We start from the raw sequence: 13,592 nt of genomic DNA on the forward strand, positions 1-13,592 counted from the left end.
CCTGGTGTCTACATGGTCAATGTTGACCGTAATAGTAAGTTAGGGATTCGCATCCTTACCTCGATGCTATAATTTACGGGGGACTTTCAAGTTAAGCACAGAACAGATTAGGAAAGAGTTAAGCAGGTAATGATAGATAAACTCACAGCCTCACCGCGCGTCCTAAGCTTCCTAGATCCTACGTACTTAAGCACCTAGAGTCTGAACTTAATGCCATAGAGTCTCGTTTTGGGGGTCTTATCCTAGGGTCAAACTTAGGCTCTAATACCAACTGTAACACCCCTAAATTTTAAAATATTTAAAGCCTATAAAATAAAGGCGAATCTAATATTAAATCCCAAACAGAACATAAACGAAACATAATAGTCGGGGTGCTATGTCACGTTTAAGCTGGAGAACTTAGATGCACAGTCTACACTAACTAACCAAACATAAATCCATAAATCCATAATTGAGTACAAACCAAGGCATGCAGGCCGACTAACTGAATCTAAGACTATCTAGACCAGGTTCGGGGGATCCAACTAGCGCACTCCAAGCTACTAATCTGTACCTGAAAAACATGCGGTGTAACAATCGTCAGTGTATAATGCTGGTAACCCACTCCAACGCGTTAAGTACAATATAGGTAGGTATAAGAAAATCATTTTGAAACCGGAATACATATATAACCTACGCGACTCTAATTTAAATCCAAGATCAAGACTTAAGACACGATAATAGAATCGTCAATATAATCATAAAGGCTAGCATGCATCTTAAGAATACGATACAAGACATAATAAACAGATAAGCTCATAAGTAGCAAATAGAGACAACGATGGCATTCAAAGACAATCAATTAACAAGTAATCATCAAAGCACACAATCCATCTTCCAGCCTTATACCAAGTTCCTACCTTGTGGCTCCCATCCGTCCTTATATCAGTTCCAACCTATACTCCAGGCCACCCTTATATCGCCTCCCTTATTCCTCCGGGCAACTACATGCCCCCATCGACAAAGCACCTATCAACCACCAACATATCAAGAGAGCACCACTGTAACACCCCTAAATTTTGAGATATTTAAAGCCTATAAAGGCGAATCTAACATATAAATCCCAAAGCCTTTAGCACAGTAACCGTTAGGCCTATACCTTTAGTACAATGACCGGGCACTTGTTGTGCCAACCGCCAACAATTCAATTCACCAATCATAATCTCATCATCATCATCAATCACATCGACCATTGCACAATGACCATGATACTCATCACCATTCAATCAAGCAACACATAATCAATCAATAACAATCAAGACATAACCATAACGAGACGTACTACACATAAATTCCTAGAGCGGTATTCAAAACATCAAATGAGACTCGTACACGACAAACGGGGTACAACGGGACACGGGGAAACATCAAACGGGGAAAAACATCACGACCCATAACAACTTTCCAGCGGGTGGAGGACCACCCGCCAGCCACCCGCCTGCGGGCAGCCATCATTCCAGCGGGTGGCCGGCGGGCAGGCCTCCGCCCGCCGGCTGCCCGCTGATTGGGCTCGCTGGGCAACGGGTAGGTGGTGGGCGGTCATCCCCCCACCTACCCCCCACTGGTACATAGACACCTTTTCGATCCCGGGATCACTCGTAGAACCCAAAATCATGTGCAGACACATTCCAACACATAACGACGACACCACGGATTCAATTAACGGAATTAAATCAAGAATCGTTCCAAATACATCCTGACACGACTCCTAAACATGCCAAGACTCCACATTAATCATATAACAGTTTAGGAGCATCCAAAACCTCAAGAATATCAAGAAATCTATATGCAAAGCCCTAAAGACAAATCCTAGGCTAGACTCAACACCCGATCATGCATAAACCCACCCAAATATACCAAGAACATCATAACAACGAGATTCACGATATAAAACCTATGGACAAGCTCTAGACATAATTAAAATACAAGATCACGCATATAATTAATCACAACATCAAGATCATCAAGATTATCAAATAAACACAATATAAACCTTAGGCAAAGCTCTATCAAGACTCAATCACAGAATCACACATCATATGAGCCAATAATCAAGATATAGCAAGTAAAATAGGTTTTATAAAACATGGGTTACCTCTTAGCCCTAATCAATATCCTTGGCTACTAAGGTTCTTCTCTAAGATCTCCCTCCAATGGATTCCTCTAAGTTTGGTAGCGGGGAATTCTTTTGCTAGGTTTCCTCGGGAAATATCACGCATGGTAAGATTAATTGTGGTATGGTTTTTAAATGCTTTCTAATTCCCTATATATAGATTCAGGAGTCCTAACTAGAATCTAAATAGTAAAGGCCCGCTTTTCCTATTCCTTATAGAATTAAAGACTTGGTTAAGGATAAGGGTCCATGATCCATTGTGGACCATGCTAATTAATTAATTGGAATTCTAGTCTAATTACATCCTTTTTAATTATATGTTAACGAAATTAATTTCATAATTAGTCCGGATACGGAGGCCGTAACACGGGGTGTTACACCGGCGGGTGGTCCTCCACCCACCGCCCACCCGCTTGAACGGGGTGGCGCGGCAGGTTGTTTTCCTCCGTTTGATGTTTATGAGTCTCGTATGATGTTTTGAGTACCGTTCTAGGAATTTATGTGTAGTTTGTATCGTTGCTATTATACCTTGATTGTTATTGTTGATTATATGTTGATTAATTGAATGATGATGGGTATTGTGATCATTGCGCAATGATGGTTGAGATTGATGATAATGAGATTGTGATTGGTGGAAATGAATTGTTGGCGGATAGCACAACGGGTGCTTGGTTATTATGCTAAAGGAACGGACCACCCCTTAGACTTGTTGGCTAAAGGCTTGGGTCAGGGTATAAGTGTCGCGGTGCCATGTCAGAGCTATATGCGCTGACCCCTTGGTAGTGGTGCTAGAGGCACGGATCATGCGAATGACACTTCGGTGCTACCATGTTGGTGGACTTGTTGGTGGTTTCGGTGTGGGGTATGTAGTTGCTCCGGAGGAATAAGGGAGGCGATATAAGGGAGGCCTGGAGGTACAGGTTGGAACTGATATAAGGATGGAGAGGAGTAAAGGTTGGAACTTGGTATAAGGTTGGAAGATGGATTGTGTGCTTTGATGATTACTTGCTAATTGATTGTCATTGGATCCCATTGTTGCCTTTAATTGCTATTTATGAGCTTACTTGTCTATTATGCCTTGCAAACATAGGATGCATTCTAGTATCTCTATAATATTCAAAATGTTGTCTTATTGATGGTGTCTCGAGTCTTGATCCTGGTTTTAAAGCTAGAGTTGCTTAGGTTATATATGTATTCTAGTTTCAAAATGATTTCCTATATTTATATTTATTGTACTTAACGCGTGGGAGTGGGTTACTCAGCATCATTCGCTGACGGTTGCTACGATATGTTTTTCAGGTGATGATCATTAGCTAAGGAGCGCGCTAGATGGACTCGTAGTCTTAGTCTAGTTAGTATTAGTAATAGCAATAGCCTGCATGCCTTGGATTGTATTTAATTTATGGATTACATATGATTCGTAGTTTAGCCTGTGCATCTGTGTTCACAAACCTAGGTGTGGCATAGCACCCCGACTCTTGTGGATTGTTTATGCTCTATTTAGGACGTTCAATGATAGATTGTGTTGTTTATATAAGCTTTTAATCGTTTTAAAAATTAGGGGTGTTACACCTCTTCCTGGTTCCGGTCATGGTCGCTGCCTCCGGCCATTTGAGATTTCTTGGGTGGAAATTTTTCAAGGAGCCATCTGTTTCCACTATTTTGACCACGGCGGCCTGCCGCCCTCAGTTCCGGACCATATGCCCTGGGCATATCAGTTTGAGAATCAAACTGGACTGGGCAAAAGCTCTCAGCGTGACCAATCCTTCCGCATACAAAGCAGAACGTCGGTAGACGTTCATATTTGCAATCAAGTGTCGTATTTGCTTCACCTAGTGGTTTAATCTTTACTTTCCTCCTCAACGGTTTAGTAATGTCTATGCGAACTCATATTCTGATGAAGGCCTTCGGTGTTTCGTCAAAGTGTGTTAGATCAGCCTTGACAAACTGGCCAAATAGTGTACCTATCGCTTCGACCATCTGAGGGGTAGAGAGTTTCTGGGGAAACTTGTGAATCTGGACCCAAAACTCCGCCTTCGTTAAGTCGATGTTATATGGTGACTCGTGGTGCTCCAACTCCCTTAACACTAATAAGTTTTGTTCAAAAGACTAGGGGCTATTTTCCATCACTCTCCGTCTGTCATTCTCGTGGAAGAAATAGAAAATGAAGAGATTGGTAGAGATCTCCTTTGCCACCACCCCCTTCATGGGTCTCTAGACTGCAGAAAGAGTCTCCTTTAAGAAGTCGAATTTCACATTTTTCTCAGTGATCAGAGTTCCGACCAGCATGAAGGTCTCAGAATTTTCCGTGTTCAGATCTCCATAAGGGAGGTCAGCTTCCTCTTCATCATCATTCTGAATGCTAAGAGAAGCGTAGTGGTCTTCTAGTGTTTGTTTACCCTTGCTGCTCGAAGCCATGATATTAGTGGAGAGAATATTGTTATAGTGATAGTTTGAAGCAAAACAGTGTTTGATGTGTACAATGCATGTTGGCGAAGGGAGCTTTAATGCAAGGGTCTACATCTGAGGGCTCACCTACCTTTCTCTTACCATAAATGCTTGCCATCAATACAAAATCGAAAGAAGAGAGGGATCGCAAACCAGCTAACAGTATACATGAAACAAATGTTTTCACTTGCCATAAATGCAGGTCATTAAAGCAGAACAAAAGAAACACCAAACCACCAACAGGATGGAGGAAACGAAATGCTAAGAAAGGAAGGAGAACTTGTTAACAAGAACAAGAGGGAGAAACTTGTCACCAAGAACAAGAAGGAAAACTCTCCGCATTTGAGAGAGAGAGAAGGGTAATTCCTGCTACAATTTTCAAAATATAACATTAAACAATCATTTCATATGTCATTGTCCATCCAATCTATACAAAATTTAGAATATCCCCAATAGTAGTTTTTCAATGATTTTTGCAGGTTTGGGAGCCCATGTAGAGGAAAGAGAGTGATGAGATATAAGACCAATCGTTATGATGTGCATCCGTATGCACCATGCATGGTGCATACGGATGCCAAAATGACGTCATTTTATTAAAAAACGCGCGTTTCCTCTTTAAAAAAAATTCAGGTTCGATTCCCAGCAACACTATTATATTGTTCATTCATTCTGGAATTCTAGTTCATAGATTATGGAATTATAGTTCATTGATTATGGAATTATAGTTCATCGATTATGGAATTGTAATTCATCGATTCTGAAATTTTAGTTTATAGATTATGGAATTTTAGTTCATTCATTCTGGAATTTTTAGTTCATAGATTAGATTATGGAATTATAGTTCATTGATTATGGAATTATAGTTCATCGATTATGGAATTATAGTTCATCGATTATGGAATTTTAGTTCATATGTTGTTGCTGGGAATCGAACCTGATTTTTTTTTTTAAGGGGAGACGCGCGTTTTATTAAAACGACGTCGTTTTTGCATCTGTATGCACCATGCATGGTGCATACGGATGCACAACATAATTTGCCATATAAGACATGAGGTTCTCTTGCAAATATTGAATTTTTGACAGTGAAGTGGTCCCACCGTGAGGAGAAGATATGGGTCTCACAACGCGTGAGGCGCAACTCTTGCGGCGGACTAAGCTTGTAAATTTGTAATTTTTTTTTTGTTTTTTCATATTTTGTTTTTTTATTCTTTTCTTTTTTTTTTTTTCTCCCTCTTATATTCTCTTTTTTAGTCACACCTACAAAAACTACAACAAATGGTGATGCTCTTAGATGTTGGCAAAAAAAAAGTGTTATTTATTTATAATGTTGTTTGACATTTGTACAAAAAAAAGTATGAATAATGTTTGATGCTGCTAATGCATAAGAACACCTCCTTCCTTGTTACTATCACTTTCATCATCATCATCCCAAATCTTACCATCATCACTAGATCCAAAAGCCCAGCTACAAAGGAGAAAGTAGAAGAAATTCCCAATTGATAAGAAGCAAAGAACCCAATAGTAGTAATCATAGTGGCCCTTATTCAAGTTATCATCCACCCAGCTAATCTTCCCTCCATGTTTAGAGCAATGATCCACAGCCACCACAATAAGACTGGCCAACAGGTTCCCAAAACCCATCCCCAGTGAGAAAAGTGACACCCCAATGCTAGTCATGTTCTTTGGGAACTGAGAGTAGTAGAATTCTATCTGCCCTATTGCATTGAAAGCCTCCCCTAGCCCAGTCAGGCAGTGCTGGGGTATAAGCCACATCCCGGACATGTCCACTAACGCCAGGGGCTTGTTTTCGAGCCCCTGGCGAATGGCCCTGGCACGGCGCTCCCGCTCCACTAGAGCCGAGGCCGCCATGGCTAGACAGGACAAGATCAGGCCGATCCCCATTCGTTGTCTGAGGCCGAGGCCTCTAGGGTTTTTGGTGTGTTTGGCGATCCAGGGGACGAGGAGGCGGTCGTAGATGGCTACCCAGATTGTGAGGGTGAGGATGCCGAAGACCATGAATGAGGCTGGAGGGATTTGGAAGGTGCCTATGAAGTGCCTGTCTAGTGTTCTGGCTTGTAGCACTGGGAATGAGTGCTGGCTTATGGTTACTGATATCATTATGCCTGTGGACCATAATGGCAGGACTTTGAACACTGATTTCAGCCCTTCCACTTGCTTTACTGTGCATAGTCTCCTTGGATCTGAAGCTGATCCATCAGGGTTCAGGTCAGTCTCTGGATTTGCAACCAGACAGGCCTTGTTTAAGAACCTGAAAATTAATCCAAAACATTGCATGTTTAAGTGTGTCCGAAACAGGCTTAACTCATTGACATAGTTCAGTAGATAATATAAAATATCAGAAGTGGATCACAATGCACATCTATCAATCCCCTACCATAGTTAAAAAAAAATTGCTAGGCTCTAGGCGCCTAGGGGGCCTAGGCCTTGTGTATTTTTAATTTTATTTTTTATTTTTTAAAATTTTGTTTAAATTTTTTTTTTTAATTTTGTAAGATATGATGATAATTATAAACTATTTAATACTTTAATTAGTTATAAATATTAACCTAAAAAATATCTAGAGTTTGAACAATTTAGAGTTATTTCGCTCAAAACTATGTCGTGTTGTGTGAAATAACCCATTTTTTAAAAAGAAAGAAACAATAGCTAATTAGCGGGCTAGACGACTAATCGGTGCCTAGGAGGCCTACAGGTGAAAATTATGTTGTGCATTGTGGACACGAGTCCAAAACGATGTCGTTTTAAGGGAAAACGCCGCCTTCCAGTTAAAAAAATAATTTTTGATTTTGTCTCGCCGTTAACGGCGTTATTCGTGTGTGGCATTATGAATGTACAATTATGGAATTATGAATGTACAATTATGCAATTATGAATGTACAGTTATGGAATTATGAATGTAAGTTATGGAATTATGAACACAGAGCTCTGACATTATGAACTTACAATTATGAACATATAGTGATAAAATTATGAACATAGAGTTCTAAAATTGTGAACATAGAGTTTCGAAAATTATGAATTTACAGTTATTGAATTATGAATGTACAGTTACGGAATTATGAATGTACAGTTATGCAATTATGAACACAGAGCTCTGACATTATGAACTTACAATTATGAACATATAGTGATAAAATTATGAACATATACTCCTATAACAAAGTGGTCTGATTTTTTTTTTAAAAAAAAAAAAAAAAGTGGAAGAGAGCGGTGCCACTAACGACACCGTTACCGTGACATGCTGGACACGGATCCATAGCATAACAATTGGCCTACAGGCGACCGTGCACTTAGACAGCCTAGTCAGCCGCCTAGCGGTCGACCAACCACCTAGATCACCCATTATGGTGATATGCTAGGCAGCTAGTGAGTGCTTAGTGCCTAGGCCTTGATTAATCAGTGCCTAGGCTGGGTTTTTGCAACACTGTCCGCTACTTAAAAAAAATTAAACTCCACAACCAATAAACTTCTTTCTCTTTAGTTTTTTGAATGGAGTGTAAAATAAACTCCAACATACCTCACTCTCTCAGATGGTGAAGTGAGTTTTGAGCCCTTATCGTCATAATACCAACAATCATCACAGCCCTTTTCCGGCAGGTCTAGGTGTCTGTTCTTCCAGGCTGCCACCACCACCTGATAAAACCCCGTCAGCAAGCTCTTGTTTGGCTTAACCTTAACAAACAACCTCGAACCCACCAGAAACATGACGGCTGCCATGAGCACCAATGCCGCCGGCACTCCAAATCCCACCACCCACCCCTTCTCCGTCTGTATATACACGATGATAGTGACCGCAACAATGATGGATACCCCGACAGAAGCATAGTACCAATTGAAGAAAGTCTGCAAGATTATCTTGTTGTTGGGGTTGTCGGGGTTGTCGAACTGGTCGGCTCCGAAAGCCAGAGAACACGGGCGGATGCCGCCGGCGCCCACCGCCATCAGCGCCAACGACATGAAGAGAATGGCGAGGTGGCCGGAGTTTGGTTTCTCACAGTTCTCTGATCCTGTGGTGCAGGGTGGCGGCCTTGCTGCCTTGACCAGGGCTGTTAACCACAGCAGAATTGTTCCCTACAACATTATTATTATTGTACACATAAAAATTATTGTTAATGTTGGATCATCAACTGTGGAAAATTGTGAATTTTTATCCACTTTTTTTTTTTTTTTTTTTTTTTTTTCTTTTTTTACCACCCTAGGGAAATTTAGAGATTTTTTTAGAACTTTTCCAACCAGCACCCTTCAACCTTGGGATATTTAAAATAATCAAGGAATAAGGTTAAATAGGCCACCCAAATCCAACTCCAAAATGTAATTAGGTTATCGAACTAAAAAATAATACAATTGGGTCCTTAAACAACACAAAATCATGCAATTAGACCCAAAATGACTTATTTTACCTGACATATGCTGACGTCGCGATTATTAATTTTAAAAATAATATTTTCAAATAACTTCATAAAATAATTAATTAAATGGGAGACGAAGACTTTCATCTCTTGCCATGGACTGAGACCACTGGTCATAGAGAAGACGAAGAGACCTTCGTCTCCATGGCCAGGGAAACGAAGTCAGCTAATCGTCTCCGGTCGGTTTACTTTTTATTATTTTTATTTTTTTAAAGTTTTAATTAATTATTCTTAAAATTGGTAACCGTCACGTTATTTCAGGTAAAACAACTCATTTTGGATCTAATTGCATGATTTTGTGTTGTTCAAAAACCCAATTGTATTATTTTTAAATTCGATAACCTAATTGCATTCAGTGTGCAGTTAAGTGACATATTTGACCCTTATAAGGTAGTCAGAAAAAAACTTTTGAGCAACACAAAATTAGACTCTCATATTCTAACTTCCGAACCTCTAAAGTAGTAAAAAAAAAGTACTCAATCATAAAAGTCATTCCCCTATAACATCATACACATAAAAATTGTTAATGTTGGATCATCAATTGTGAAAAATCACAAATTTTCCATCTATTTTTCCACCATCCGAAAGGAAATTGAGTTTTTTTTTTTTTTTTTTTTTTTTTTTTTTTTTTTTTTTTTTTTTTTTTTTGTAACTATGGATACCTTGAGACACTTTTCAACCTCTTAAAATGGTTATCATAGTAGTAACAAAAAAATATCTTATCTATTAAAAAGCACGAAGTGAAAATCTCATTTTCTAACTTTTGAATCTCTAAAGTGATCAAATAGGTACTTAATTAGAAAAAGCACTTTAAGAAGCTAAAAAATAAAAGTTTTTCTAACCATGCAATGGACCGATATCTAATTATCTAATGTTGTGAGGTGTAGCAAGCAAGCAAATTAAAAGAGAAGGATCGGAGAAATTACAATTAGGGTGGTGAATGTTCCAAGGGAGATGACAAGATACCGGCCCAAGTAAGAATCAGAAAGAAAAGCTCCAAAAATTGGTGTGAAATAGGTAATGGCAACCCACCAGGACACGATATTAGCCCCAATAACATTATCAAAATGATACTCATTCAACAGGTACAAAATCATATTTGCCGCCAGCCCAACAGTTGCAACTCTCTCAAATGTCTCGTTCGCTGCAACAACAACAAAAACCCCATATTTTTTTAAATTTTAACAGAACGTGAAAACCCAAATAATCAAACTTTCAAAATCCTATATATATCAGAATATCATCAGATCAGATCAGATCATCACCTATCACAAAAGGCATGGTTTTCATGCCACCTTTCTTGGTTTTGATGACCACCTTTCCAGATTCCTTTTCAAGATCCTCCATCTTTAATTTGATGAACCAGGAATTAGCTAGCTAGCTAGGAGAATACTAAGAAATTATTAAACTGGTTAAATAAGGTGGTTGTAGAGGGATTTTTCCATGCCCAGAAACTGGACTGTTCTATCTGTCAAAAGATTCTAATTCCGGCTTCGAGTCTGGTTGTAAATGCTGCGTAGAGAAACTGTTACATGGCAACAACATAAATGCTTTGTAATCTCAGAAGAAGTGATAATGGAGGGCAATTCAGGCCGGTCTGCTTGTATTGTTGTCTTGTAGTGAGTTATATGACTGAGGGATTTCAGATTTGGAACCATCTTCATGTCTATCCTCATCTTATAACGTTGTTTATGTCTTTCTGTTTCATCGCTCGGACAATGCTTTATTGGAATTAATGAATTTGAGGAAAAAGAGTTATGCTGTTTTATATAAATTTGGGAAAAGGGTCAAATACACCTTTAAATATTATATTAAAGTGCAATTAGACCTTAAAACATTTAAAAAGTTCAATTAAATATATAAACTTCATAAAATCAATCAAATAGGTCCACTTAGTAGGTAACCAATAGGTTACCGGTAACTATGCCATCTTTGATCATCATTACCGCCGTTTACCGTCATCTTCAACACTAATCTAAAAAAAATACACCGGAAACCGGCAACCGGCGTCCAGCGGCATCCTTCTCCAAGAAGAAGGCAATTGGTCGCCTTCTTCCTAGAGGAGGAGGCGACATTTTGGTTGCCTCCTCCTCCAGGAAGAAGGCAACCGGCGTTGCCTTCTTCTTGGAAGAGGAGGCGACGGTTGGTCGCCTCCTCCTCTAGAAAGCAGGCGACCGGTGTGGCCTTCTTCCTAGAGGTGGAGGCGAGCTTATGGTCGCCTCTTCCTCAGTTGAAGAAGCCACACTGGTTGCCGACTATGGAAGACGGTGACTGAAAAACGATCGCCATCGACCGATTTAGCCCTGTGATATTTAATTACAGGGTATTACCAGTAGGAGACATGCTATTGGATCTGAATGTATCAAAATGATAAGTTTATGAGTTTAATCGAACTTTTTAAATATTTTAGGGTCTAATTGCACTTTCCTATAATGTTTAGGGGTGTATTTGACCATTTCCCTATAAATTTTAGTCAAATCTTTTTAGATTTGAAAATTTTATATTAAAATTAAAAAAATTTGCAACTGACACATTATAACTAAACTAATATAATAGATTGGGTAATTGACATAATTATTCTATAAAGTACTACGCATATCCACCAAGGCTCGAACTTACAACTCCTAAATGAGAAAGCAGCTTAGTGCCACTAAACCACAAAGTCATTGGCTATTTTTATAGAGTACTTAATGTTTAGAAATAATTAATATTTGGTCTAAGAATTGAGTAATTTGATTTTAATAATAAATTTATCAATTACAAAATACAATGAATTTATTTATTGATTTCCTAACATTGTAGTATTAGAAAAATAATTGGGAAAAGAAGAAAAATAATTATATTTATTTTCTCTGTCTTTATTTATTTATTTATTTATTGAAACTTCTGTCTTTATTTTTAATTTACTTGGTAGAAAGCACTTGTACAAGTAGCCATGTTCTGCCACTTTAATTTGAAGATGAAAAATACGGGAAGGAGCTTGTAATAGTAAATTAATTAAATATTTAATTTAGTCCACTAATTCTAATAATTTTTTATGAATTATTATTTGTTTTTACTAGTACTATCATTTTCTCCCATGCAATGCACGGAATGGATTAAATATTTGAATCGATATATAATTATTTAAATTAGAACATCAAATATTATATAGTGAAATTGAATATATGGTTTGAATCATTTATGTGTTTTAATGTTATCATTGCTTGAATTTAAGCAAATAATTGTTCAAATTAATAATTAATGTGTAGATGTACGCATGCGGTACTGTAACTTAGGAGATTTTATTTATCATTATTTAATATTTTTTATAAATTAGACAAATGTGTTCGTTTTCTAGCAACTCAGTTATAGGAATGAATTGCTATCTTAATTCATTTGTATGGAATATATATTTTTGTCTAGATATATAACAATTTTGTCATTTAAAAAAAAAATCGATTGTATTTACACATTATTAAAACCTCTTTATAAACGATATTGGTAGTAGAAACACAATCTTATCCATCCTCGTCTAGAGCTAATACATTCAGTCCATCAGGATGTGTGACTAATAGTAGAATATTAGTCAATAGTGATCCTTTTATATTTTAAGTCAATTAGTAATATCATATTCATTTTTAGCCAATTATTCTTTTTTATTTTTAGTCAATTAGAATATCATATGCAGTATATTTTTACCTAATTTTCGTTCCATTTTTAATTGATGATGTATAATATAATTATTGAAATATTTCAGTTCCATTTTTAATTTATCTTTACTATTGTTTAAAATATGCATTTACTATTAATGATGTAGAATATTATTATTGAAATAGTCCCGTCCAATTTTAGTTTCTGTTCTATTTTTAATTAAAATGCAATGATCTTACCATTTATTTTTTCATTTTAGTCCATTATGGATCATTTTTTATTTGCAGTCAACTATTAATATTCATTTTCTTTTATATTTTCAATCAATTAGTAATATCATATTCATTTTCAACTAATTATTTTTTTCAGTCAATTAGTCAATTAGAATATCACATGCAGTGATATTTTTACCTAATTTTTGTTCTATTTTTAATTGATGATGTAGAATATTATTATTAAAATATTTTCGTTTCATTTTTAATTTTCGTTTCATTTTTAATTTACTTTTAAATTACTATTGTTTAAAATATGTCTTTACTATTGATGATGTAGAATATTATTATTGAAATATTTTTTCTTTCCATTTTTAATTTACCTCTTTACTTGATGTTGTAGAATATTATTATTGAAATATTTTTGTTCTATTTTTATTTTCGTTCCATTGTTTAAAATTGTGAAAGATTTATGATATAATTGTGATTTGATGTATTATATGTGTAATATTATTGTAAAAAATTAAAATGCAATGATCTGACCATTCCCTTTTCCATTTTAGTCAATTACATATCATTTTTTTTTAAGTCAATTATTAAAAGTCATTTCCTTTTCCAATTTACATAATTTCCACTCTATTTTTAATTGATGAAGTAGAATATTATTGTGAAATATTTATGTTCCTTTTTTCTATTTCCATTCTTTTTTTAATTTAC

General features: G+C 36.7%; 1 protein-coding gene across 1 annotated transcript; it reads right to left on the bottom strand.

Moving 5' to 3' along the window:
• Positions 1–5,932: 5,932 nt before the first annotated feature.
• LOC109175719 (protein NRT1/ PTR FAMILY 1.2-like) lies at positions 5,933–10,369 on the bottom strand. Its single transcript, XM_019325060.1, has 4 exons — positions 10,296–10,369; positions 9,957–10,174; positions 8,139–8,692; positions 5,933–6,869 (listed from the first exon to the last, which is right to left on the bottom strand). The coding sequence occupies exons 1-4, from the start codon at positions 10,318–10,320 to the stop codon at positions 5,975–5,977; spliced, it is 1,692 nt and encodes a 563-aa protein (XP_019180605.1). The 5' UTR covers positions 10,321–10,369; the 3' UTR covers positions 5,933–5,974.
• Between the last annotated feature and the right edge of the window lie 3,223 nt (positions 10,370–13,592).

Source organism: Ipomoea nil, unplaced genomic scaffold (assembly GCF_001879475.1).
Source record: "Ipomoea nil cultivar Tokyo-kokei standard unplaced genomic scaffold, Asagao_1.1 scaffold0164, whole genome shotgun sequence".
In the NCBI taxonomy this organism is placed as follows: Eukaryota; Viridiplantae; Streptophyta; class Magnoliopsida; order Solanales; family Convolvulaceae; genus Ipomoea; species Ipomoea nil.

What these genes read in the sequence shown, in the direction of transcription:
- LOC109175719 (XM_019325060.1), bottom strand. Translation starts at nt 10,320, where the DNA reads ATGAAAACCATGCCTTTTGTGATAG. An exon ending in GAACATTCACCACCCTAATT is followed by an intron (nt 8,693 to 9,956) that starts GTAATTTCTCCG and finishes ATAATGTTGTAG; the next exon opens with GGAACAATTCTGCTGTGGTT. An exon ending in TCACCATCTGAGAGAGTGAG is followed by an intron (nt 6,870 to 8,138) that starts GTATGTTGGAGT and finishes ATTAATTTTCAG; the next exon opens with GTTCTTAAACAAGGCCTGTC.